This window comes from Pogona vitticeps, chromosome 5, assembly GCF_051106095.1.
Source record: "Pogona vitticeps strain Pit_001003342236 chromosome 5, PviZW2.1, whole genome shotgun sequence".
NCBI lineage: Eukaryota > Metazoa > Chordata > Lepidosauria > Squamata > Agamidae > Pogona > Pogona vitticeps.
Window position 1 is genome coordinate 3217123 of NC_135787.1, and position 26161 is coordinate 3243283.

The 26161-nt window shown below is 51.2% G+C and overlaps 1 protein-coding gene across 1 annotated transcript; it reads left to right on the top strand.

The window, feature by feature from the left end:
- The first annotated feature begins 9549 nt into the window (after positions 1-9549).
- Positions 9550-23143, top strand: SMYD5 (SMYD family member 5). Its single transcript, XM_073002147.2, has 13 exons — positions 9550-9951; positions 10662-10770; positions 12346-12482; positions 14635-14756; positions 16677-16746; positions 16937-17041; positions 17844-17906; positions 18741-18811; positions 19039-19145; positions 20634-20690; positions 20819-20913; positions 22121-22191; positions 22620-23143. The coding sequence occupies exons 1-13, from the start codon at positions 9565-9567 to the stop codon at positions 22765-22767; spliced, it is 1542 nt and encodes a 513-aa protein (XP_072858248.2). The 5' UTR covers positions 9550-9564; the 3' UTR covers positions 22768-23143.
- The last annotated feature ends 3018 nt before the right edge of the window (positions 23144-26161 follow it).

The following is a 26161-nucleotide window of genomic DNA, read 5'->3' on the forward strand; positions in this document are numbered from 1 at the left end:
GACAGAAGCGATGTTGTCCAGACGAACCTCTGGCTGCTCCTTCTCTCTTCCTCCCCTCCCGAGACGGAGGACGTTGGACGGATGACCCATGAGACGCCCCTTGGCCCTGTGCTGCATCCCCTCTCCGCCGTCCCCCGGTGCATCGACAGTATTCAGTCTTCTTCTCTTACCCTTTCTGTAGGGTATGTCAATGTCCTCTCCACAATTTCTTTTTGGCCTCGCCCGTCCCCACCCTGTAACCACTAGCAGGGTGGCTTTTCTGGGGTGTGTGTGTGTTTGTCTCTCCACTGGGGGAAGGCAGTTGAACCGTGGTCAGGGGTGGCCGAAAGGATGCTCAGGCGGGGGACGTGGGTTGAGGAGGAAGAAATGGGCTGTCCTCAGTTATAAAAACCGGATGGGTCAGAGGTGCCACCTGCATCTTGAGTCGGACCCTCCTGGCTTTTGGGGTCTGTTTGTCTCTCCTACCTGTCACTTGCCTGTGTAGTTTTTTAAAATGGAAAGTCTTTTGTGAAAGGCAGTTTGAAAACCGCTCGCCTCCTTGCGAACATCATCCAAGTCCTCTTTTCTTGATATTCTGGTCCCTTTTCTTGTTTTGCGTAGTAAGGACTGCCGTTGTTTCATATGGTTCCTTGCTTAGAACGTGGCCAACCCCACTTTCTCTCCAGGTAGTTCGGGGGGAGGGGGGTGTGACAAACCCAGACCTACTGGGACCTGTCACACAGTTACACTAAGCTGCCACCAACCATTCCCTATGATAAGTCACACAGACCAGGGATGGATTTTTAAACAATAAAAAGAATAAGGTTTATTTTAAATACAAACAGGGTAAATAAACAATCAGGTGAATAAAATAAAGTAACGTGGCTTATTCTCACACACACAAGCATACAGTTTGGTTCACCTAGAACCTTTAACTTAAAGCACAGACCCTGAACCCATCAGTTCTGGCTAACCCACAGACACCTGAACCTATCAGGTTGGTACTCTGACACACAGAAGTACCCTGTCTGACACACAGACTCCCACAACAGCTCCTTCTTCCCCAGCTGCTGCTTCGTCCCAACCCAGTGTCTCACAGTCTGTCTCAGCATCTACCTTCACCACACAGGCATCACATATTTATACAGTACAGCCCCTCCTCCTGATGTCCCGCCTTCCACTCCCCATAGGATGGAACTTTCCCTCCAAACCCATGACAGACAGGTAACATCAGTGCTGTTATGTAACACCTCCCCTCTTTATAAGTTGTTTTGTAGGGGGAAAGCTAAGGTGCTTTTTCCCAAAAAAACAACCTGTATAAAACACACAACACCAATTATACCTACCATATTATACTTACTTACATTCTAAGTTAAACATTTCAAATAGGCATTTAAACATTTACCATATACATTACATCAATTTACCTTTATTAATACAAACCAATTTAAAACCAGGTACATTTTAACTTTTTGTTTTCATTATATACATATAGTCCATGTTCTTTCGCCGTCTTCAGTCTTCAGGTCTTCTTGATAAGGCGTCAGCAACACAGTTCACTGACCCTCTGACCACCTTCACTTCAAAGTCATAGTCCTGTAGGTTTAAAGCCCACCTCATAAGTTTGCTATTGTGGGTTTTCATGGTCTTTAACCATTGCAAAGGTGAATGGTCAGTACACAGAATAAAATGTCTTCCCCAGATGTAAGGCTTGGCCTTCTGGATCGCGTAGACTATGGCCAAACACTCCTTCTCCACGGTTGCCAAATGTCTCTCACCTTTTTGAAGTTTCCTACTCAGGTAGGACACTGGATGCTGGTCACCATTCTCATCCTCCTGGCACAGAACTGCTCCTACCCCGCTGTTAGACGCATCGGTGTAGATGATGAACTCCCGGTCGAAGTCTGGAGCACGCAGGACTGGATAGTTGATTAACGCCTCCTTCAACCTCTGGAACGCCGCCTCACAGTCGCTGGTCCACGGGATGCGGTCATCAGCCGTCTTCCTCGTCAGATCGGTCAGCGGAGCCGCAATCTCGCTAAACCTCGGGATGAACTTTCTGTAGTAGCCCACCAACCCAAGAAATGATTTGACTTTTTTCTTGGTGTTGGGTCTAGGCCAATCCCGAACTGCTTCTATTTTGGCCTCCAGGGGTTTTATCATTCCTCCCCCTACCATGTGACCCAAGTATTTTATTTCTGGGCTACCCAGCTGACACTTGCTGGCCTTTACTGTTAGCCCTGCTGCACTTAACCTCTGCAGCACTAACTCCAGGTGTATCAGGTGATCTTCCCAGGTATTACTGAAGATCCCTATGTCATCAATGTAGGCCACTGTAAAGTCACTGAGCCCTGCCAAGGTCTGGTCCATCAGCCTTTGGAATGTGGCTGGTGCATTTCTGAGACCAAAGCTCAGGACTCGAAACTCATAGAGACCAAAAGGGCTGCAAAAGGCAGTCTTTTCTTGATCCCTGGGATCAATTCTTAATTGCCAATATCCCTTTACCAGGTCCAATGATGAGATGAACCGACAACCCCCTATGGTTTCAATCAGGTTGTCTAGCCTGGGCATTGGGTAGGCATCAGGAGTGGTTACACGGTTTAATTTCCTGTAATCGACACAAAACCTAATGCTCCCATCAGGCTTGTCCACAAGGACTATCGGAGAGGACCAAGGACTAGAAGAGGGGACGATTATGTTCTCCCTCAGCATCTCGTCCAGCTCCTTCCGCACCTTGTCCCTATAGGGTCCCGTTACTCGGTATGGGGATACTGCCTGCGGGGGTGCATCCCCGGTGTGGATCCGATGCATCACTCCCTTCACTATCCCCGGCTTGTTGGAAAACACCTGTTGATATTTACTAAGCAGCATTTTTAGTTCTTGCTGCTGGTCTTGGGTGAGTGCAGGACTGATCTTTACCTCCTCTGGGTTGTATTTTACTTCCCCTCTACCCTCCCAGAAGGGTAATTCAGCTTCCTCACTCTCAGCTGCTTTTATCGCGAATAAAACCCTCTGTTCCCCTCTGTAGTAGGGTTTTAGGGCATTCACATGAACCACCCTCCTTGCTTGGTTCTCCTCCTGCTCTATTAGGTAGTTCAGGTCTGACATCTTGGAAATGACCCTATATGGTCCTGCCCATTTGAGCTGCAGTTTATTCTCTCTGCAGGGCCTAAGCCAAAGCACTTCCTCCCCTGGGTCAAAGTGCCTCTCTCTAGCTTTGTGGTCATACCATGTTTTCTGTCTGACCTTCTGAGCTTGCAGGTTTTCTGCTGCCAGCTCTAGATTTCTCCTTAGGTCATTCATCAAGGTGTCTATGTAAGTTACAACGTCTTGTGGGTCATCCTGGGTGATCTGCTCCCAATTTTGTTTGATCAAATCAAGGGGCCCTTTCACCCGTCTCCCAAATAGAAGTTCAAATGGACTAAACCCGGTACTGGCTTGTGGCACTGATCGATAAGCAAACAAAAGGGATTGCAGCTTCTGGTCCCAATTGTTTGGATTCTCTGCCAAGTAAGCCCTAATCATGCGCATTAGAGTCCCATTGAACTTCTCAGTTAACCCATTGCTTTCAGGATGATAAGCAGTGGTTTCCTTGTGCTTAATTCCACAGATCTGCCATAAGCGTTTCATGAGCTTTGATGTGAACGATGCGCCCAAATCTGTGATTATCTCTGAGGCAAATCCCATCCTGGACATATACCCCACCAAAGCATCGGCCACTGTGTTAGTTTCAATGTTAGTCAGGGGTATGGCTTCAGGATACCTTGTGGCATGGTCCACAATTGTTAGGATGAACCTGTTCCCCCTCTTTGTGGCCTTGGGCAAAGGTCCCACAATATCCACCCCTATGCATTTAAACGGAGTGTCAATCACAGGCAAAGGGCACAACTTTGCTTTGGTCCTATCGCGGTTATTCCCCTGCCTTTGACACACATCACATTGTTTACAGAACTCCCTGATCTGCTTCCCTATGTCAGGCCAGTAGAAATTCTGTGTGATTCTCTGCTGTGTCTTGTTGACCCCTAAGTGTGCAGCAAACATGTCAGAGTGCCCCCTTTGTAAGATCATGGGGCGATACTTTTCAGGTACCACCAGCTGACTTCTGATCCCATCTCCCCCTTTTGAGATATTCCTCAGGGTTTCTCTATATAAAATCCCCTTTTTCTCCAGAAATCTCACTGGGGTTTCAGGTGTTAGCTGGGCGTCAGTCACCTGTTCAAAACACTTTTGGAGAGTGGCGTCTGCCTTTTGCTCCTGTCCAAATCTGCTGTCTGTGGTTAAGGTTTCCACCACAGCTTCTGAACTCCCCCCACCTGCTTCCGTCTCTGGCTCATCATTACCCCCCTGAACTGTCCCTGTGGTGGCTTGTGAGCGTGTAATCACTAGCACCCGTTTCACATGTTCAGCCAGGTCATTTCCCACGAGCACGGCTGCTGGCAGAGTCGATGAAATCGCTATCCGCCAATCTCCCCTCCAGCCTTGAAAGTTGACAGGTACCTCTGCTACTGGCAGAGAGATTATCTGCCCCTCAATCCCTGCCACCTTCATGCTCTCATTTGGGATTATAAACTCCCTAGGGATAATATCTGGATGGCACAGGGTTACCTGGGAACAAGTGTCCCGCAGCCCCCTATACTGACGGTCAAGTATTCCTACGTCCACCCCGGCTGTCTCAAACAACTGAGAATCTGTTTTTACCAGCAAGCAGCGCTTTACCTCCCCAAGAGGACCATTTTCCTCAGCCTGATCAGCAGAGGTAGCTGTTCCAGACTGAGTAGTCATGGCAACAGGCTCCCTCTGTGACAATGAGCTTTGCTCTTTCTGGACACAGAACACAGCTTTTGGCTTGGTCCCACTAGAATTCTGAGGCACCATTCCTTTTAGCTGCTTTAATTTCTCACACTCTGAGATTAGATGACCCTTTCCCTGACAGAAATAGCATTTTCTGGTATATTTTGATTCTCTCTCATCTTGTTTTGGTTTTCCCTCCAAAATCTGAGGTCTTGGTTTCATGTCTGAGGGCTTCCCTTCACCATGGGCCCCTCCCCCTTGCTGGCTTTTCCCTGGTCCCTGAGAGTACTTGCTGTAGGTTTCTTTGGGTTTACCTACAGATTTCCCCTCACCCAAGGGCTTTCTTATTTGGGAGATAAAATCTGCGATCTCTGCGGCTGCTGCCACAGATTTCGGTTTCCTTTCCCTCACCTGGAATTTCAATTCCCCCTGCAGGACTGAATAGAACTGTTCCAGGGCTATCAAGTCTTTAAGCTGCTCATAGGTCTCTATTCCCTCCTGCGATAGCCATTTCTCAAGCAGCCTCACCAATTGGGCCCCCACTTGGGTAAAAGTCTGTTCTGGCTTCTTGGTAAGGGACCTGAATCTTTGTCTCAGCTGCTCTGCATTTATCCCATGTCTTGCAAACACCAGTTTTTTAAACTCTGCAAAATCTTTCATCAATTCCTCAGGCATCTCGGCATAAACCTCAGCCAGGCTACCACTGATTAAAGACCGCATGATGGTCATCTTCTCAGTTTCCCTCACTGAGAAGTCCACAAACGCTCTTTCCACTAAGGAAAAGAACACCTCAGGACAATCTCCCTTGTGGTACACAGGGAATTTCTTCAGGTCAGCCTTAGACAGTTGGCCTCCCTCAGAATCCCTATTATTATTATTGTTCTGGTTCATCATTTCCAGTTTTCTTAACTCATACGCCATCCTTTCTTTTTCCAGAGCAATTTTCTCTCTCTCCATTCTTTCTTCCCTCTCCATTCTCTCTCTCTCTCGCTCTAATTCAAATGCCATTTTCTCTCTCTCTAATCTTTCCTCCATTTCCCTCACCCTCAGTTCATGCTGTTGGGCTAGGATCAATTTTCTAAGTTCTGGGTTCTGCTCTCCTGTGCTGTCACCTTGCACTGAGCCAAATTCATCCTCAGAACCTTGGTCAATCTGGGGGTCTTTCACTTCACTCATGTCTGCTACTTGGCTTCGAGTCAAGGGCATACCCCCCCTCAGAACAGGCTGCTTTAAAAAGTCAAGCCTCAAAATAAAACGACCACTTTTTTTTTTCTTCTTGCCTCAGAACCCAGCTCTCCCTAGAGACTGCTGCTGTTCTTCAGCACTACTTGCAACAGTATCGAGTCAGAGCCTACCCCCCTCTGCTGGGCCTCTCAGCTGGCAAGCTAGCTCGCTGTTGCTACGCAGTTTTGCCTCAGCGTTTTCCCGCCAAAACTAGGCTGCCTCAGAGCACCTTAATCTAAGTCTCCCCAGTTGGCACGTTCTTCTACTAGCGCACCTCCCCGTGAGGTACACCTAGAAGATTACCTACGCGCCTCAAACTGTCCCTGACTAGACCCCCCTTGCTCTGGGCACACCTGCCAAGGCTTCGCTGGACCGCTGGACAACTGGACTAGTCGTATCCCACACGCTGGACACCAATCAATGTGACAAACCCAGACCTACTGGGATATGTCACACAGTTACACTAAGCTGCCACCAACCATTCCCTATAATAAGTCACACAGACCAGGGATGGATTTTTAAACAACAAAAAGAATAAAGTTTATTTTAAATACACACAGGGAAAAATAAGCAATCAGGTGAATAAAATAAAGTAACGTGGCTTATTTTCACACACACCAGCATACAGTTTGGTTCACCTAGAACCTTTAACTTAAAGCACAGACCCTGAACCCATCAGTTCTGGCTAACCAACAGACCCCTGAACCTATCAGGGTGGTACTCTGACCCACAGTAGTACCCTGTCAGACACACAGACTCCCACAACAGCTTCTTCTTCCCCAGCTGCTGCTTCGTCCCAACCCAGTGTCTCACAGTCTGTCTCAGCATCTACCTTCACCACACAGGCATCACATATTTATACAGTACAGCCCCTCCTCCTGATGTCCCGCCTTCCACTCCCCATAGGATGGAACTTTCCCTCCAAACCCATGACAGACAGGTAACATCAGTGCTGTTATGTAACAGGGGGTTCTGTTGCTCTCCTCACCACGTTTATCGCACAACAACCCTGTTGGGTAGGTCAGCCTCAGAGAGAGAGAGAAAGAGAGAGAGAGAGAGCACCGGCTCCCAACTCCCAAGATCTCCTCAAGACTCAGGACCAACTTGCCCGCCCCAGGTGGCCGTGGTGGTGGTGGGTAACAATTCCCATGAGCCAGCGCTGCAAGGGGTGATGGGCTATGGGTGTTTTCAGGCCAAAACCATCTGAAGGGTTTTGTCATTGCCCACCCACCCCTGCTCTAACCACCACACTGTGCAGCCCGGAGGGTTTCATAGCAGGAAAACTGGGATGCGGGGAGGACTCGAGACCTAAGATTCCTCGAGGGTGGTTCCTCTGCCTTTTTCTGCAGTCAAATAAAATGAAGATTCCTCCTGTTGTGCTTTTTTCTTTCCCAAAGGGTAGCCAGTATGCTCTGAAGCATGGGAAGATCCCCTGTTTTACACAGGGCGGTTCAAGAGTCAGGCCAAAAGCTGATTTGGGATGCCTCACGATGATGGTGGTGGAGGCGGAACAAGGAGTTGTATGAAGGGGTGTCCCGCACCCTGTTTGGTGCAGCAACTCGGACTTTACTCTTGGTCCAGAACAGAGGCATGGAAATTAAAAAAAGAATAATCTGTTTTTCATTGCAGAGGGCCTCTCTTTCTCTTTTCCAGCATTTTCTTCCCCTTCTGGTGCTGCAGGCATAGAAAATCCCGCAAGCTGCTTCTTGTCTGCCTTGACTGGCCGGGGCTCTTAGGCAGAGAAGTGTTTTCTATCCCTTGCCGTCTTTTCATTGCTAAAGGATCTTTTTTTTAAAATCCCTGAGCCTTGAGAGTCACTGATCTTTCACAGGCACCCCTACACCATTCAACTCCAGGTGCGTGTGCGCACCCACCCACCCACCCACCCCTTTTGATGATTTGCAAATCTTGGCAAGGAAGGATTTCTCGTCCAGTTTGGGAGGGCTGCCACACTGAACCATGGCCACCCTCCCCCTGAAGAGGAATGTGCCCCATGAGTCTTAACGAGTTCACTTCATGCCCACCTGTGCATGCCATGGGTGCAAATTCTATGGGCGGCTTCCTGCACAGAATAAACCCCTTTCCCTTGCTTACATTCCCAGTCAACATGAGGTGGGGGGGGGAGGAACCTCAATCTTCTAGACGTGGCAAAGAAATCAAGACAGGAACTGAAATGAAGCTTTCTGAGTGCAGAATTCCTCGTCAAGCATGCTGGTACAAAATGGGGAAAACATTTTTTTTTAATTGGGCCTGGGACATTGACATGTATGCATGTCTTTTTAACGGCATGGTGGAGCGTGGAATCGCAGTGCAAAGGTGTGTTAAAGTCTCATTTAAGAGCAGCTGGGAGGCACAGTTAGTGCTGTAAAAACAAGGGAGAATCGTGTGGCGCCTGAAGCTAAGACTGGCAAGTCTTAGCTGGCATCCGCTTCCATCCTTTGTGTCCTGACTTTGATTTCAGAGGTGTACAGTTCCCAAGACACAGTTCTATACTGTGCAAAGCAGGGTTGATGGTGTTTCCCTTCACAGACATCCCACCAGCCTGTCAGGTGTGGTGGCCACACAGGTCATCTTTTAGGGTGGACAGTTTGAAAGGTGATCAGGTGCGGTGGTACAGTAACTCTCCTTTAGAAAAAGGACGATTCCTTTTTGAAGGGCTGGGTTTGGTCCAAGCCTGATTTAAAAAGAAAGAACCACAAGAAGGCAGGAGACCAAAGTTGAACAGGCATAGTGTTTGTTCCACTTAGCTGTTGGAACAGTACGACAATGGAACCAGTGACCTTGGAGGGGGGTCCTCCAACGCTGGAGGAAATCAAGGGAAAACTGGACAGCTCTCTGCCAGATGGGCTTTGATTTGGATCCCTGCTTTGAGCAGGGGGGTTGGACTAGATGGCCTTTGAGCCCTCTTCTCTCTCCATCATGCTATCATTCATCTAGTGCGGTGGTCCCCAGCCTTGGGCCTCCAGATGTTTTTGGACTTCAACTCCCAGAAATCCTGGCCAGCAGGTGGTGGTGAAGGCTTCTGGGAGTTGTAGTCCAAGAATACCCAATGTTGGGGACCACGGATCTAGTGCATGGCGTACCCATCATCCCCAATCCGCGGGAAGATGCACAGGCCAGCCTATTCAAGCCAAAGGGGTGTAGAAATTTCCACCGTCCAGCTGCTCCGTCACGACAGCCCCCGCAACCATCTCCTCGGGCTAGGAAAAGTTGCAAACAGGCAGACCCCCTGGATCAGTCAATATCAATGGTGGGGGGGGGGGCGGGCAGGCGTTTTGCAAAGCCCAGCGTTCTCGGGTGCCCGTTCCAGACCCGGCCACTCCGTTCCGCCGGTGCGAGGGTGGCGTCCCCCGCTCGTCGGGCGCAGGAAAGGCGGACTGGCCGGGGGGGGGGGGAGGAGGCGATCCCATTCCGGGCCGTCCAGAAGGGCCCGATCCTTGGCCCCCCTGCAGCGCTCTCCTTGCCACGATGCCGGCGCGCCTCTCCAGCCGGAACGGGCAGCTTCAGCTCCGCAGGGTCCTTTTTGGGGCCCCCTCCCGGCAATAGGCGGATTTATGCAAACGAGTTGGGATGCCTTCCCCGGGCGCCAGGCTGTGCCGGCGAGGCGCCGCCTTGGGTACGAGGGCGCCGGGCGCTCGCCACGAGCCGGGACCGCGCGCTGCGCCGCCTCGCCTCGCCTCGCCCTGCGGGACCCTCCCCGCGCCTCGCCGGCCGGCCAGCCAGTCAAGCCAGCCGGGCGGCGCCTGCCTGCCTGCCTGCCTGCCTGCCTGCCTGCCGGCTCCTCCTCCTTCTCCTCCTCCCTTCTCCGCCTTCTCCGCCTCCTCCTCCTCCTCTCCCGGTGTGGCGGGTCGGGCGAAGATGGCGGCTCCGGCGGGGGACCCGTTCGCCTTCTGCCCGGGCGCGCCCGGCGGTGGCCCCGCGGCCGCCCTGGAGGTGCGCCACATCAGCAGCGCCAAGGTGAGCCCCGGCGGCGGGGACGGGAGGGGGGGGAGGAAAGATCCGGAGCCGGAGGGAGGATCGGGCCCGGCGGGGCCCGGCCCCAGCCGGGGGGGAACGCGCGGAGGGCTCTCCCAGCGCGCCCGATCGCGGGGGGGGGGAATGCTTTCGGGGGGGGCTCCTCCTGGCGCGCCCGCTTTGCGCAAAAGCGCCCGCGGGGAAGGAAAGGGGCTTGGCGAGGCGCGCGCGGGGGGGGGGAGGCATCCTTTCCCGGGGGGTGGGGGGAGGAGGAGGGGGGGAGAGAAGCCTTTTGGGTGGGGCGAGGCTGGCTCATCTCTGCCCCCCTCTCCGTCCCTCCCCCCCAGGCAGGACCCTTTTGGGGAGACCCCCGGGTGGGGCGCGGGGAGCGCGCGTGGGGTGCAGAAGGGGAAGAAGGGAGGGCGGCGATCTTGCCCCTGCCGGTGGGGCTGGGGGCCCGGAGGGGGGGGGGTCGCCTGCTAAAACGACGGTCCTTTTCAAGCGGACAAGGAGGCCACGCCGTGGGGGGGGCGCATGGACCCCCCCCCCGTTTCAATGGAGAGCGGAGAGCGCCTCTCCCTCCCTGCGCTCTCCCGGGATCCCCGGTAGAACTCGCCCCGGGCGATCAGACCGCGCCGCGCTTTCGGATTCCGCCCGACGCGCCGCCGAAAGGGGTTTCTCGACCAGCTGCTCTTCTCTCTCGCCCTTTAAAGGGGAAGGGGCTTTTCGCCACCCGGAAGATCCAGAAAGGGGAGACGATTTTTGTGGAGAAGCCGGTGGTGTCCGCTCAGTTCCTCTGGAACACCCTGTACAAATATAAAGGTGAGGAGACCCGTGTTCCCAAGCAGGCTGGCTTCTTTATGGCCGCCTTCTTCTTTCATTTGTTTTGGCGCTTCTGGGGATCCCCACGTCGGAGTAAACCTGTCCCAGATCCAGCCCACCTGCCTGAAATCCCAAGCCTGGAGCTGAGAAGTGGGGCGGGTGGGTGGGGGGACCCCTCCAGCGAAGGTGGCCTCTCCTGCATTCCGGCCACCAGCTTTGGCCACTGGAAGCGGTGGTCAGAAGAAGTGATGTTTGTGTGGCCACGGATTCGCCCCTTGGATAAAATTAGGTAAACCTCCCAGGCGTCTTCCCGTGGTATGTCAGAACTAATTTATTCACTTTTTTTCTGAGAGGGGTACCTGTGCCAGGCGGTTTCGTCAAAAGCCGAAGCCCAGTGGCCCCTTTAAAAGTAAAACCAAAGAAAACTGGGGACATCTCCTCCATCCGGTTTAAAAAGAGGGGCAAAAGGCAGCCTTGGATTGCAGTCTTCCCGTGCCAGGTGTGGATGATGGGGGTTGTAGTCAGATGTCTCTTGTGGGCACTTTCCTATGTTTCTGGGTAAGACTTATTGGGGGGGGGACAGTCCTCTTGAGGTCACGGTTTCCGTTGTCATACTGCTCTAACAGTTAGGAAGTTTTTCCTTTATATTCAGCTGAAATGTGGCTTCCTGTCACTTGAGCCCATGGTTGCCTGTCCCGCGCTCTGGGATAATCAAGAACAGATCCTGGCCCTCCTCGGTAGGAGAGCCTTTCAAGTCTTTGAAAAGTGCTCTCCTCTCTCCCCTCAGTTTCCTTTTCTCTGGGCTATGCCTGCCCTGTTCTTCCAGTCTTTCCTCCTTGAAGGGCTTGGTCTCCAGCAGCCCCCTGCCCATCCTTGTTTCTTCTTGCCCTGTGTGAGGGCAAGGGGTTTATGTGGTACGCTCAGGACGAGCACGAGAATGGGGTGGTTTGATGCCGATGGAGCAAAAATGTGCTGCCATGGCAGGGGCCCAAATGGTGGGGAAGGGTGGCGGCTTCGTGTCATGGGTTTTTTTAAGGATTAGAAGCCGTGGATGGGTTGCTTGTGTCTTTTAACCAGTCAGCCTGCCTTTTAGGGCCTACGGTGTGCGTGTCCGTTTTATGTACTTTGTTTCTCAAAAGCACCCATTTTGTCAAGAGAGATTGTACACAAATACCTCCCTGTTGGTATTTGGGGTGGGGGAGAGATACCCTTCCTGTCTCACTCTCTTCTGCAGGCGAGGAATCTCGTGTGGCTTGAAAGCGTCCCTGAAGCCGCGCGGCCCATTTTTGCTGGCGGGCCATGGTTTTTTTTCAGGAGGGGGATCCTCCCCAAGATCACCCACACCCCGGTTTAAGCTTTCCTCAGGGTGTCTTTAAAACCAATCTCCCGATTGAACTGGGTGCCCATCGTGGACCTCCTGGCAGGGATCCTGCACTCCAGTTGGGCCATCGTGGGAAGACAGTAGATAGTTGGGGGTGTTTCGTATTCAAAAAAAATAAGGACTGAGGTTTTTTTAAAAAAAGGGCAGACGGCTCCAGCAGAGATGGCTTTCTCTTCTCCTCCAACCTCTTCCAGCCTGTGATCACTGTTTGCGAGCTTTGGAAACGGCCGAAGAGAACGCCCAACGGCTGCTCGGGAGATTTCAGGCCCTGTCTCATCCGGAGCAGTGCAGCATCCGCAAAGACCTCCATCAGCTTTGCCCCGGCTGCCAGGTAAGGCCTCCTCACATCACCCACACAGGCCAGTCCAGGGACAGAGGGAGCTGCCTCAGTATTGCCAACTCTGGCTGGCAGACGCAACTCTCTCCAGGTGTCTCGGGCGAGCTTCCTTTCTCCCTTTCCCCGTCTGGAAACCCCCTCGTGGTTCCTTCTTAGTGGTCTCCCATCCAAAGCCGAACCGAGCCTAGCCCTGCTTCGCTTTCAAAATCATTTGGGTGCCTTGAGGTCATTGTGCTACTCCTGTTCCTCTGAAGGTGCCCATGGCCACAGAGACGGGCGAAACGTTAGGAAGAGCAGCCTTCGGAACACGGCCAAAGAGCCAGAAAAAAACCACAACAATCATTATGAATTCTTGCCTCCCAGAAGGGGAAAGTTTTTATTATTTGTTTGTTGGCTTGCTTGCTTTATTTGACAGGCTGCTTTTCTCCAGATAAAAGGATTTTTTTTTATTGGGCAGTCCTGTCTACTTATTTATTTTCATTTATTCATTTAAATTATTTATAGGCTGCCTTTCTCCTAAAGGACCCCCCCCCCGGGGGGCTTACAGGAATAAAAGACACAAAGTTTTAAAAAAATAATCAGTACATTCTCAGTACATCATTAATTGTGTAACTCATAATAACAGCAAGATGGAAGCCACAATGAAAGACAGAATAAAATGCTCCCTTTAAAAAAAAAATACCTTTGGTCAAACATTTAAAGGAAAAGTGGCCGGAAGAGACGGGTCTACTCTGAAGTCAAGGCTGCCTGGGTTCCCTGAGGCTTCTCACAGGTGCACCTCAGAGTGACATTTTCCTCTTGGAGGACCTGTGTGAATCGGAAGGTGACGTTCAAGGATTCATACAGAGAGAAAGAAAAACATTTGGGACCTTGTTGATTCGCAGCCTTGCTTCCTTCCCGAAACCAACGGCCCTCTAAATGTGCTGAAAGGTCCATGGCAGAATCTGTACGTTGTGGGCAGAGAAGGTGGCAGGTTCAGGCCCCCAGTTCTCCAGCTAGGGCAGGGGAAAAGTTTCCTGCTCTTAAGTTTTGGGGAACCTGCCGCTGGCCATCCACATTGGCCATCTTGGGGTCTAGAGGGGCCAAGGGTCTGACTCACGAGGAGGAGGCCTCCCCTTTACTCCTTTTGCCCTGCCCAGGGTGGTCCTGTAGGCTAGGGAGGGAGTGACAGGGGCTTCTCACCAACATATCTGGGACTGCCACATCGGGGGGGGGGACACACCTCTCTCTTATTTATTTATTCATTCATTCATTCGATTTCTACCCTGCCTCCCTAGACAGCGTCTATTCGGGGCAGCTTGCTGCCGTTACTCCTGCTTCCTAAAACACAGCCTCTGACTGAGTGGCTTAGGAGTCACAGAGGGTCTCTCTTGTTTGGGGTCAGCTGCTGACTCCGAACACATTTTGTATTCCCCTCGGGGCTGAGAATGATCTCTGTGACTTTATCGGTCGTTTTGTAAGGCGCTGCGGCTGCCGGCCGGTCGGGTGATGGAAAGAATACCTGGTGCTACAGGCTGAGTTTGGGAGGGAGGGAGGGAGGGAGCTGTGCGCCCAGGTCCTCCGTGCGGTTTCAGGGTGTTTCAGGGTTTCAGTACGACAGGCTTGTGAGGTGGGATGGGGAGGGAGGAGTAGAGCAGGTGGAGATCCCAAGTCTGCAGGGCAGCCAGCCAGAGCCCAGACTCACACATGTAGGTCACACAGGGGCAGGTCCGGGGTCTGGGCGGTGGTTCTGATTCTTCCCCAGGGCTGGGCAAAATACAGAAAATGGACAGAGAAAAAAAAACGGAAAGTGAGAAGAGAAAGGGAACTCAGAGGTACTTAGATTCCACCTCCACCACCCCAGCTCTCCAGCTGACTTCAGAGATACCTTACCACTGCGGGAGATGTCAGGCGAGGAAGCCCACCTGTCTTTTGATGGAAAGGGCAGGGCACAGAGGAGAGCTGAGCGCTTCGGAACCAGCCTGTGAGACCGTGCATGGCCCTCTGGATGAACCCTCCAGGGTTTTGCCTCCACGGTATCCTGCTAATGAAGTGTTGGCGTTCTCGCTGCGGCTGTTTTCCTTCTCTGAGGAGTCATAGGGCTCCCAGCGTCCCTGCGCATTGAACTCCCCCACTGATGCTCCCCTGTGCTTCGTTGTTTCCGTAGGTGGCTTACTGCAGTCCGGAGTGCCGGCAGGCCGCCTGGGACCAATACCATCAAGTCTTGTGCCTCGGACCTTCCAGGCAGGACCCCAACCATCCCCTCAACAAACTCCAGGAGGCATGGAGGTGAGCGGATCAGGCCGTGGGGCGAAAAAAACAGAGTCTTTCGGCTCTTGGAACCCGGTTGGAAATCGGAGCTGAAGGGTTCAGCCGGCTGGATCAGGGATGGGCGGGTTTCTTCCTTGTGCGGCTTCCAATTTTCACTTACTGGAACTTCGTCAAGGTCCCTGGAACGTCAACCTGCAGCACCCGAGCTGCTCCGAGCTCTGCAGTTCAGAAGCTGTGCAACATCGGTCTTGAACAAGCTGTGCTGGCTTGCAGGGTGTCCCCAAATTCAAGATGCTGGCTTTGATCTGCAAAGCCCTGAGCAGTTTGGAGTCAGGACAGTTGGGGAAAAAAAAGATGCTTTCTTTATGAACCTGCCTGGAATCTGAGATCTGTCGCTGTGTCTGTCTGTTTGCTTGTTTAATTCCGTTTTTTAAATCCAGTGGCCAGGCCATTCCTATGGGCAGGGTACAATAAGAGTATCAACGACATAAACTAAACTACAATAATAAACCAGAAATAAACATTAAACAAGACAGCAGACAAACCCCAACTTGAATAAAATCTGTACTAGGATATGAGATGGCGGCAGACCAAACTATCAGTCATCATAAAAATGTTTACAGACAAAAAGAATTAATTAAATCAGGGGCAGCAGTATGGAAGTCAAGAATCAGGTCTTTCCTTTTTTTTCCCCCGAAGGCAAGGAGGGATGGGACCTGGAGTAGTTCCACAGGAAGAGAGTTCCATGGTGTGGCAGCCACCACGGAGAAAGCCGTGTTCCTATTAGTGGATTTCCAGACCTGCTTTGGAGTGCCCCCCCCATTGCTCAGGAAATATGGGTGTGATGGGGGCTCCGTTCTAGGGAGAGGCACTTGAGTGTCAAGAATAGCAGCTTCTGAAATGCCTTCAAGGGCAGCCCCACGTAGAGAGCATTCCAGTAGTCTATTTTTGAGACAGCCAGCCCGTGAACCAATGTCACGAGGGATTTCCCACTGAGAGGGGCCACAGATTCTCCATAGAGGGGGCCAAGTCCCAGGAGCACCCCAGGACTATAAACCTGATCCGTTCTATGTGTCCCATTGCCCTGAGAGGTTAAAAGCAGTGAGTACACACATCAGGGTGTTCTCTATAGCAGTGTCAGGGCTGTGAAATGGTTTGCTAAGGACGTCAGGGTGGCTTCATCCTTGTTGAGCTCCCGGCAGGCAAAAGAGACTACACTGTTTCCGGGGTCCTTCCCCCGCCCCCCCCCCTTTTGCTCAAAACTGGTTTCAACAATGGCTCTTAAAGAACAGCCAGAATCCTGTTGGGGGGGTTGTGCTGGCATAATAGCATTAGTCACAGCAGCGGCTTGCCATTAATTAACAAGGTGCGGGACACTGCTTTTGCAGCAAACGGTTGTTTGTGTGCAAGAACTTCAAAGAGCTCAGAAGGAAAGTCGGAGGGCGGGGGGTGCAGATCTAGAATTCCAGAAAGAGGAGAGGATTCGTCCCCCACTCCCAGTTTTCCCCCACATTTTCAAAGGCTAATGTGGCCCGCTGTGGAAAATGCCCCCTTGGATGCTCCTAAATCGCCCACCACTGCCTCGTGGTCCAACATGGCACGCTTTTGGGATGGTTCGTCCTTAGAGATGGGCAGGAACCACGGTTTGGCCAGCACAGGTTTTCTGCGCATGCCACGCACTTCCGTCTCCGTGCGATCATCCGCTCAGACAAGGGACCAGGGCCCGTGGCCCTGCCGGGGGACTGGGCCATCACGTGGAGAAGGCAGGCGAGGGAAGCGTTTTGCTGCTTGTGCGTAGGCGGTGGCGTGGAGGAGGCAGGAGAGCAGCTGCTGCGTGGGCGCCGGGTCGAACCAACAAACCGCGGTTCGCCCAGACGACCATTTGGTTTCAATACGGGCCATGTGAGGAAAAACTGCCTGTCCCTCTTTCCTTCCCAGGAATGTCCACTACCCGCCGGAGACGGCCAGCATCATGCTGATGGCCAGGATGGTTGCGACCGTCAAGCAGGTGTGTTGTGCGCATGGGGCTGTACGTGGCCCAGTCTGGGGTGTCTGTGGATGGGAATCGTTCCGTTTTTCAGGGTGGGTGTGCAGGCACACCCCCATGTACAGACACACCTGTTCCTTTCCCGCTCCCCTCAGAGAAATGGAGGGTCTTTTCCCTCCCTTTATGTTCCCCTTTTCGGTCTTTCTTTCAGGCTAAAGACAAGGACTGGTGGATCAAAGTCTTTGCTCAGTTCTGCAGTAAAACCGCAAACGAGGAAGAGGAAATTGTCCACAAGCTGCTGGGAGAGAAATTTAAGGTCAGAGTGGCCCCCGGGAAAGGAGGCTTTTCAGATATTCCCTGGAGCGTTCCTTCCTTCCTTCCTTCCTTCCTTCCTTCCTTCCTTCCTTCCTTCCTTCCTTCCTTCCTTCCTTCCTTCCTTCCTTCCTTCCTTCCTTCCTTCCTTCCTTCCTTCCTTCCTTCATTCATTCATTCATTCATTCATTCATTCATTCACACCCCACCTTTCTCCTTATAAAAAAACCAAGAAAGCCTACACCATTAAATGACAACCTTTAAAGCTAAGAACAGTGCATTTTGAATGAACGGCTGCAGGAGACGTAGTGATGACTTTCCAGCTTTAAAAAGAGGCTGGAAAAATTCACAGGGGATGCTCCTGTCTGTCTTCAGCATTTCCCTCCCTGGGGAGCCCAAACGGGAGGGGTCCATGGCCCTTGTGGGGGGTCCTGCCAGCAGACGTCCACCAGGTCATCGGATGGGTGGCCGCTGGGATGAGAACAGAATGTTGAACTGCTCAAAAAGACCTTCCCCTCTCCTCCCTTTTCTGGGCTCTTGTGTGTCTACCATTCCTTGGAAAGTCTTGAGGAGTTTTCTGATCAGTTTGTGAAATCATTGAGTTTTTCCCCCCCAATACTCTTGTTGACGTCTGTTGTGGCGTCTTCACTGTTGGAAAAGGAGAAGCCGCTGGAGCTGAACCGTTGGCTCCTCTTGGGCGCCCTTTCCCTCTGCCTGAAATCTGAGCAGGGTCTTGGCACGAACCATCGCTCAACAAACTTTTCTCTTTCTTCTCTTTTTGGGCGCTTACCGTGGGTCTTCTCCAGGGCCAGCTAGAAGCCCTGCGTGCGCTCTTCACGGAAGCCCTTTACGACGACCATCTCGCCTGGGTAAGTCCATCGATTCTGGCCGCCTGCCTCTGATCTGAAGAGGAAAGCTGGCCTCCTTTTCCGGGGACAGGAAGAGACGGCATTTTGGCTGCTCCCTGTTCTGCCACCCAGATGGGGCTGTTGTTCTGTCCCCGAAACTTGAGAGATTCCCGGTTCCAGTTTCCCCCTGTGCCCTGCAATTCAGCGGCTCATCTTGAGCCAGTTAATTTCTTTCCCATGTGGTGGGTTTTAAGGGAACGTGGGCGGGAAAGAGACGGACTTGAACCCGCTGAAGGAAAAGGGAAGTATCCATATCAGCAATATTTGATTTTCCCAAAAGGATTTGAAAGCCAGGTTTAGAGCAGAAATAAAAATCTTTAAGTTATCACATTAAAAGACAATGAACCTGTTTGGGAAGTTAAAACACCGTGGCGTTGCAAACGCTTTTAAAGGCACGCTTGTTCAAATAATCCTCAGAAATGCCACAGCCACTTTTAAAAAGCCCCTTCCTCGGTAGCTGGCCCGTCGCCAAACCTCTGCGTAGATTAAAAAAGGAATCTTTGCCTGCCTGAAGAAAGACAGCAGGGAGCGGGTGAGACCAGCCTCACTTGGGAAGGAATTCCGACCCCCGGGAGCTGTCACCGAAAAGGCCCCGTCTTTTGTCCCCACCTCCATCACGCTTCTGAAAGTTGTCGACCCAAGAAGACGGCCTTTTCGCTCCGATGGCAAAGCTGGGCAGAATCCAGGGAAGAATCCAGCCTTTCAGACCGAGCCGCCCAGAATCACCCTTGTCATGTTCTGGGCGCATGGCCGATTCACAGCTTCTTCACAGTTGTGAACTCTTTTTCCCCACAGTGGTTTTCCCCCGAAGGCTTCCGCTCCCTCTTTGCGCTGGTTGGCACCAATGGCCAAGGGATAGGAACTAGGTAAGCCGTGGGCAGCTCTTGGTTTCTGTCTCTCTTAGGAATCGCGTGCTGCCTCTTCTCTGCTTGCTCGCCTGCATGCATGCTCTGTTCACCCGTGGCGACTATGCACAGGCTTAAATACCAGTCTTGTTGTCGTGCCAGGTAGATGCCGTGAGTTGCTGGAGAGGTGATCTGTCGGGTATTTGTTCTCCTTGACCTCCTGTTCCCTCCTGTTTTGCTCTCCCCAGCTCTTTAAGCCAGTGGGTCCACGCATGCGATGCCTTAGAGCTTCCCCCCCGGGAACGAGAGCAGTTAGACGCCTTCATAGACCAGCTCTATAAGGACATTGAGAAAGGTGGGTGAGCCAGCCAAGGGGAATTTTTCAAGGGTGCCAGCTCTCCCTTGGTAGTAGAATCCTTCATCAACAGATCTTTTTGTATTGCAATGGCTGGGAATCCTCTAGCCACCATGCCCATTAAAAAAGAAAGGGGGGGACTTTTTCAAGTTGTGTTTCTGGGTATCTTAGGAGTCTAGAAGGGGGGCTGAGTTTAAGTGGACAAAGCCATCCAAGAAATCCTTGGTCTGCTTCTGGAGTTTGAGAGGAACCGTCCCGGTCATCCAGCAGGACCACCTAGTTGACCATGTCCAGCAAGCTGCTTTAATGCACCATAAGAAGCAAGACTTGAAAGCCCTTCTTCCCCTTTCTGGAATCTGGCATTAACAGAGAACTGGTGCTCCAGCATAAGGAGGTAGCACTCATTTCAGTGGCTGTTATGAGATGCTGAAAACTTTTCCTCTCCTCTCCCTGTGTAAACTGCCGAATCCCTTCCAAACCTGTTTTCGCTGATTGCTCTTTCTCTTGTGGCAAGGAGTCCCATATGTTCAAATACATTGTGCAAATCCTTCCTCCCCCCCCCAGCCTGAATCTCTGGCAATTGTGATAGGGAACCTTTGGCTCCCCATAGTTTTGGTGTTCAACTCCAGGAAATCTACCAGCTAGCAAGGGGATAAGGGGTCCTCCCCCCCGCTGTATACTGTCCTGGAAGGCACTTATTTTGTGCTATTGGAGTGAAAAAAGGTTTTTCCAGAAGGAAAACGGAAATCCCACCCAGTCCCACCTTGGGAGGCACCGTTCGCTTCTAAAATGAGGCACACATACCTCCCTGCCTTGCCTTAGCAGAAAATGGTTGTGTAAAAATAGAAAGTGTTTTTGTATTTATTGTAAAGCCAGAAGTTGACATCAGTTTGAGAGGTTGATGTACAGTGGTGCCCCGCATGACGACGATAATCCATTCTGTCAAAATTGCTGTACAGCGAAATCGTCGTCATGCGAAAAAATATTCCCATTGGAATGCATTGAAAACCGGTTAATGCATTCCAATGGGGAAAATACTTGCTCGTCCAGCGAAGATCCTCCATAGGGTGGCCATTTTGTGAGCGCCGATCAGCTGTTTTTAATGCCTGTCTTCCAAAACAAGGGTTGGAAAACAGCGGGAAGCCATTTTGCGGAACCGACAATCAGCTGGGAAAATCGTCGCCCAGTGAAAAAACGGTTCCCGAAGCAGGGTCCTAATCATCGTTAAGCGAAAAAGCCCCATAGAAACCATCATTTTGCGATAGTTATAGCGATCACAAAAATGTCATCGTCAAACGATTTCATCATCATGCGGGGTCGTTGTAATGCAGGGCACCACTGTATCTACCATTTAGGAGAAGGGGGGGGAAGAAACCCTATTTTTCTCTGACCCTCATACCAAGTCTTGCTTTTAGAGTTTTCTTGTGATTTAAGACACCAGTGTTTCTCCCCCCCTTTTCTCTCTTTCTCTTATTATTTTTGGTTTAGAGACAGGGGAGTTCCTGAATTGCGAGGGATCCGGCCTCTACCTGCTGCAGAGCTGCTGTAAGTAAGGGTGAAGGAATCACCCACTCCACAAGGGACCCCTTTTGCTCCCAGCCGGGGGAATCATCCTCTGGGACTGTGCTCGTGATTTTCCTCAGGTGTGCAACGCCTCTCCTTTCTCATGGCAGGTAACCACAGCTGCATTCCCAACGCCGAGACGTCGTTCCCGGAGAACAACTTCCTCCTCCACTTGACAGCCTTGGGAGACATCAGGCCAGGAGAGGTGGGGGCCGGAGACACACACAAACACAAACACACAACCTTTAAGGGGGCGGGGCGGCTTGTGAGGAGTGCCAGGCTTTGCCAAACATTAAGACAAATTACAAAGTGCTCCCATTCAAAAAAGGGGTAGCTCTGCTCACCGTTTGGGCACCTCTTCTGCATAATGGCACTTGCATTTATAGTGGGGGTGTGTGTGAAATCGCACGGTAGAGCTGATCCAGAGGAAGAAAGCTGAGACGTGGAGCTCCCTTGGGCGAGGGGTTGGGGGACATGGTTTGTTAGTGGCTGATTTCTTTTTAAATTTCTTTTTAATTTTAATTAATTCATTGGACTAAACCGCCCAGAATGTCTCAGGCACTCTAGCTTCTCAGAGGATTCTGGGAAATGTGATTTAGAAACGCCAACTCTGCCCACCTTTACTGGGAGCCATGCCCTGTGAAGAAGGGTCGAGGCCGCTGGGAATGTTTTTACCCTGGAGAAGAAAAATGGGAGAGGTGGGATGATAGCCATCCTTAAGTATGTGAAGGGCTGTTGCACGGAATATGCAATAAGATGCTGGTTTTCTGCTGCTCCTTGGGGGAAGAGCCCAAGCAGTGGGTTCAGAATCAGGGGGATTTTGATACTCCTTGCACTGCATCCCCCCGCTCCTGATTTTCGGGATTTCCCAAAAAATAGCCAAAAAATTCTAAGCCCACAGAAGTGTTTTGTTTTTTTTAAATCACACACTCATGTCGTTCCAACCATGAGTAACCCAGATGTTCTTAGACTCCAACTCCCAGAAATCATGGCCAGCACAGCGGGTGCTGAAGGCTTCTAGGAACTGCAGTCCGAGAACATCTCGATTAGCTAAGGCTGGGGAGCCACTGTTCCAGAGTAACCTTTGGCTCTCAAGAAGGAAGTGGCTAAATTTCAGGGGTGCCACGAAGGGTTATGGGACTGGTCGTCTCTGTGCCCATTGGGCTCTGTAAAGGATCCTCTTAAAACAACAACAACCCTAAAACAAAACAGAAACCCCAACCTTCTTGAAATGTTCTGGGAATCGTTGCCATAGAGAAATGTTTTCAGATCCCAGTAGAGCCCGGACGCGTAGGTTGCACGGGAGAACCTTTGCACGCCGCCTCTTGCTCGCTGCCTTGTTAAGCCTTCCCGTGGGTCAGCTTGAAGCGCGCCGGCGATGCCATCCTGTGTCATTGCTTGTGTCTGAACAGGAGATCTGCATCAGCTACTTAGACTGTTGCCAACGGGAGAGGAGTCGTCACAGCCGACACAAGGTCCTCCGGTAAGCAGATCGGTCCGGTTTTGAATTCTGGGGCGCGAGCCTATGCGCCCGTGCATGCACCTCCATGCTCTCTTGGGCAGTTCCTGGCTCCTGAAATTCCCCATCCAGCTTGCCCATCGCTGGGCTCTTCTGGAAACAGGAATCCAGGAATAGTTACTCTTTTGCCCTCTACTATATACAGTACACACTTATATACACACACACCACTATGTATAGTCTGTACGTTTATATATGTACATCCATACACACACACCCCATTGTGGTAGTAATGGCCCAAATCCTGTTGCATTTGGACACCGGAGTAACTCAGTTGTAAAAAGTCACACAAGGGACTTGACCGCGCTTGACAGCGATGCAAGCCCGCCGCCACGTCTGTGTCTCCTGGTCTCCCACACGGTGGCCGCCACTTTTCTCCCCTTTACCTGCAGGGAGAACTACCTGTTTGTCTGCTCCTGTCCTAAGTGCCTGGCTCAAGCCAACGATCCGGACGTGACGTCGGAAGAGGAGGAGGAAGAGGAAGAGGCCGAAGGAGAACCGGAGGATGCGGAACTGGAGGACGAGATGACGGACGTTTGACTCCGGGGTCCCGAGGGCAGGCGTGTGGCCTTCCCTGGCGTGGCCTCCTCCGAGGGCCGGGCTGGTTGACCAGATGGGTTCTCGGAGTGCCTGCGGCTTGTGTTGGCAGGAGAAAGGAAGGGCTGACACCTCGCAAGAGGGACCGCTGGAAGAACCGGAGGCTGGGGGCCCTTCGAGACGAGCGTGCCCTCCGGAGTCTTCCCCCCGTCCTTGAGATCTGCGCTCTTCACACGAGCGGCGCCCAAGGAAGACGGAGGGCTTTGGGTTTGCCCCCTGGGATTCCTTCCCCAGATGCAACACACCCCAATGGGGAAAGGATGCGCCTTGGCCAACGTTTCCTTATGCACGCGGTACAGTAAAAGATTTGTAATGCAAACGGGTGATGGCGTCTTTCTCGCTGTTTCTGTGTGTTTGTCACCGGGTGGAAAGACCCTTGCTTGCCGTCAGTAACAGAGGAGCTGGGGAAGTCGAGAGATGATGGCTGGGTGGGGCGGGCGGGCAGAGAGAGCGGGCCAAAGGTGGTAAGGAGCACAGGCAAGCGGATCACAAGCTCTGGCTTGATCAGTCCAGAAACGGGAATCCTGCCGTTTCCCGGTTTGTGGGAAGGGAAGAACCCCAGTTCCTTCAGACATGGCTTCCTTCGAATAACGGGAAAAGGCCATCGAGTTGGCATGCTCGGGGCATGGAATTCCAATCAAAGCAGATCGGATAGATAGCTGTCCCGGTTTCTCTTGAAGACCTCCAGCGTTGGCACGCTCTCCACCTCCCCATGGAGGTCATGGTTTCCATCGCCGTACTGCTCTGACAGTTAATACATTTTTCCTGATACTCAGCCTAAATCTGGCTTCCTGTAGCTTGAACCCCTGATGACGTGTCCTGCACTTGGGGATGATTGAGAACAGATTCTGCCCCTCCTCTGTTTGAGAACCTTTCAAGCCTTGAAGAAGTACCTTCCAGCCTTGCATTCTCTTTCTGTGTGTGGGCTGGAAGGTGGCTGGACTAATCTAAAGAGGTCGGCGTAACAAGGAGCCTTTTTGGGCTTCTAGGCTATCACTTTTCATGGTGGCGGAGGTGTTTTTGCTGATTCGAGTCTGCCTGATTTTATGCATTAGGCACGGAGCCTGGAAAAGTCGGAAGACCTCTAAACACTCAGCCGGAGATTCTGGAAATTACCCTTAAAAAGCAAATTTTCCAACCTGCAACCCAGGGTGATTTAGGAGGTGTATAATTTCTTTCTTCTTTTTCCTCTTAGTTGTTCTGCTTCATGCATTTGGTACAGACAAGGTACCTGCTACATCTTATTACAAAGTGCCACAGGTCTCTTGGATTTCACCCTATCCAGAGGGAAACGCACAGAGTCCCTGGTTTTCCACTGGCAACCGTTTTCCCCTCTGATGGTAGGTTGCGTCTACATTCCCGTTTGCTGGAGGCACTATTTTCCCGCTGCTAGTTGGAAGTGGAATTAAAACAGTGGTTCTGTACGGGGCCGGCCCTAACAGGAGGCATAGCAAGGCAGCTATCGGGTAGCAGATGTCGGGGCCAGTGGAACGCAAGAGGACCGCACGTCCTCAGCAAGTTTTCTGTTTTCGGCTGTTTTTTTTTAAAGTGAACCATATACTATACATATTAAATTGCAATTCATCACATTAGAGGGGACAAAAAAAATAAATGAAATTAGGAAGGATAAGGGTTAGAAGCACGCTCCCAAGAACAACGCTTGCTGATTTTTGTTGGAAAACTATCCTCGTTGGTACCTTCTCTTATTTCCTTTTCTCTTATGACTTTCCCCCCCTTTCTCTCCTGCCTGTGAACTTGCTATTGTCTGCCACCTATGGTTATTATATTCTGTATTTAATTTTTCTTCTTCTTAAGAGTTGCTTTTAGCTGGGGCCAGAAGAACAGGGAGGTGTCTCAGACAGCAGAAACAGTTGGGGTGGCCTCAGCCCATCAAGTAGCACTGTGTTAGCGAGTGGCCACCTTTCCTGTCGCCGAGACCCTTGCAGTGGGGTCGACATCCAGGTAACTGCCGCTGAGCAGAAGTTATCTTCGAAAGCAAACCAAGAGCCTCCGTTTTGCAGTGAATTAAGACAAAGCAAGAAGTGAAAAATAAATCTCTTTGTCATAAAGGTGATGCACAACGAAGACAGCAAGCATACCAGGCAAAACCCAAAGGGAAAAAAAATATTTATTTCATTAGGTTTCTACCCTGCCCATCTTCTAGACCGAAGGTCTACTCTGGGCGGCAAAATTAAAATTGAAAGGCAAAAACGTTGTGTTACATTTCATTGTGTGTTTTCGTGGAGAAGTCTACTTTTTCAGACAAATGAGATAAAATAATTAAGAGATTGCACAGGAAAACATTGGCACTACTGAAGATGTGGACATGACCACAAAAAGCTCACATTAAAATATAACAGCCCTAAAGGTGACACAAGTTTTTTGTCTTTAATTTTTTATTATTACTTTTTTTCCTTTGTGTTTTGACTGACAGGTTTGCATGGACTAGCAGGGCAACCTCTTCTAAAAGCAAACTAGGAGGACAGAAGTAACAAAAGGTTGGCCACTTTGCTGAGAGATAAAAAGGAACATTAGGGCATTCAAGGGACCCATTAAAGGCGGTTTGGGATGCATCCTCTAGTCCAGTGGTTCTTAACCTTGGGTCGCCCAGATGTTCTTGGACTGGAACTCCCAGAAAACCCAGCTAGCACCACCAGTGGTGAAGGCTTCTGGGAGCTGTAGTCCATGAACATCTGGGTGACCCAAGGTTGGGAACCACTGCTCCAGTCCTGCCCAACCAGAAGCATTAAGACAAGGTGAATATGCCAGAGCTGTGAAAGGCCTCCATACTTGTGCTTTCGATCGTTCGGGGCAAAATCCGGTTGCCAGTTTCAAGCAGCACAGACCCACTGAATCAATGGGGTTTGTATAAGCATCAACAACCCTAACAAGTCCCATCGCTCTACCACTTCACCCTTAAAAGTTGCTACGAACCAGGTCTGGCAGAACATGCAACAGTGATACAGAAAATGCTGGAATGCAAGGCGCTCAATGCAGAACAGTTTGGTTCATGGTCAAGAAAAGCTGAAGGAAGTTTAGAAGAAGTACAGAACCATTTGTGGCCATTATATTTAGCAATCTTTAACCACAGCCTGGACCAGCCTCCCCCACGAGCACCCGTTTCCCTGTTTTGAAGCCCTTTGCACCCATAAAGTTAATCATGCCTGGCGTCTTCCTCCTTCAGGAGCACAGACCATGGACATATTTGTTTCCTATTTAAAAGCACGTGGGAAGAACCGTCACCTTGTGGGACCATGTCTTTTCCTTTTTTGTTTTTACAAAATGTCCCCCCCCCCAAATTTTTTTAAAGGTTCCCCTTGACATTGAGTCCAGTCGT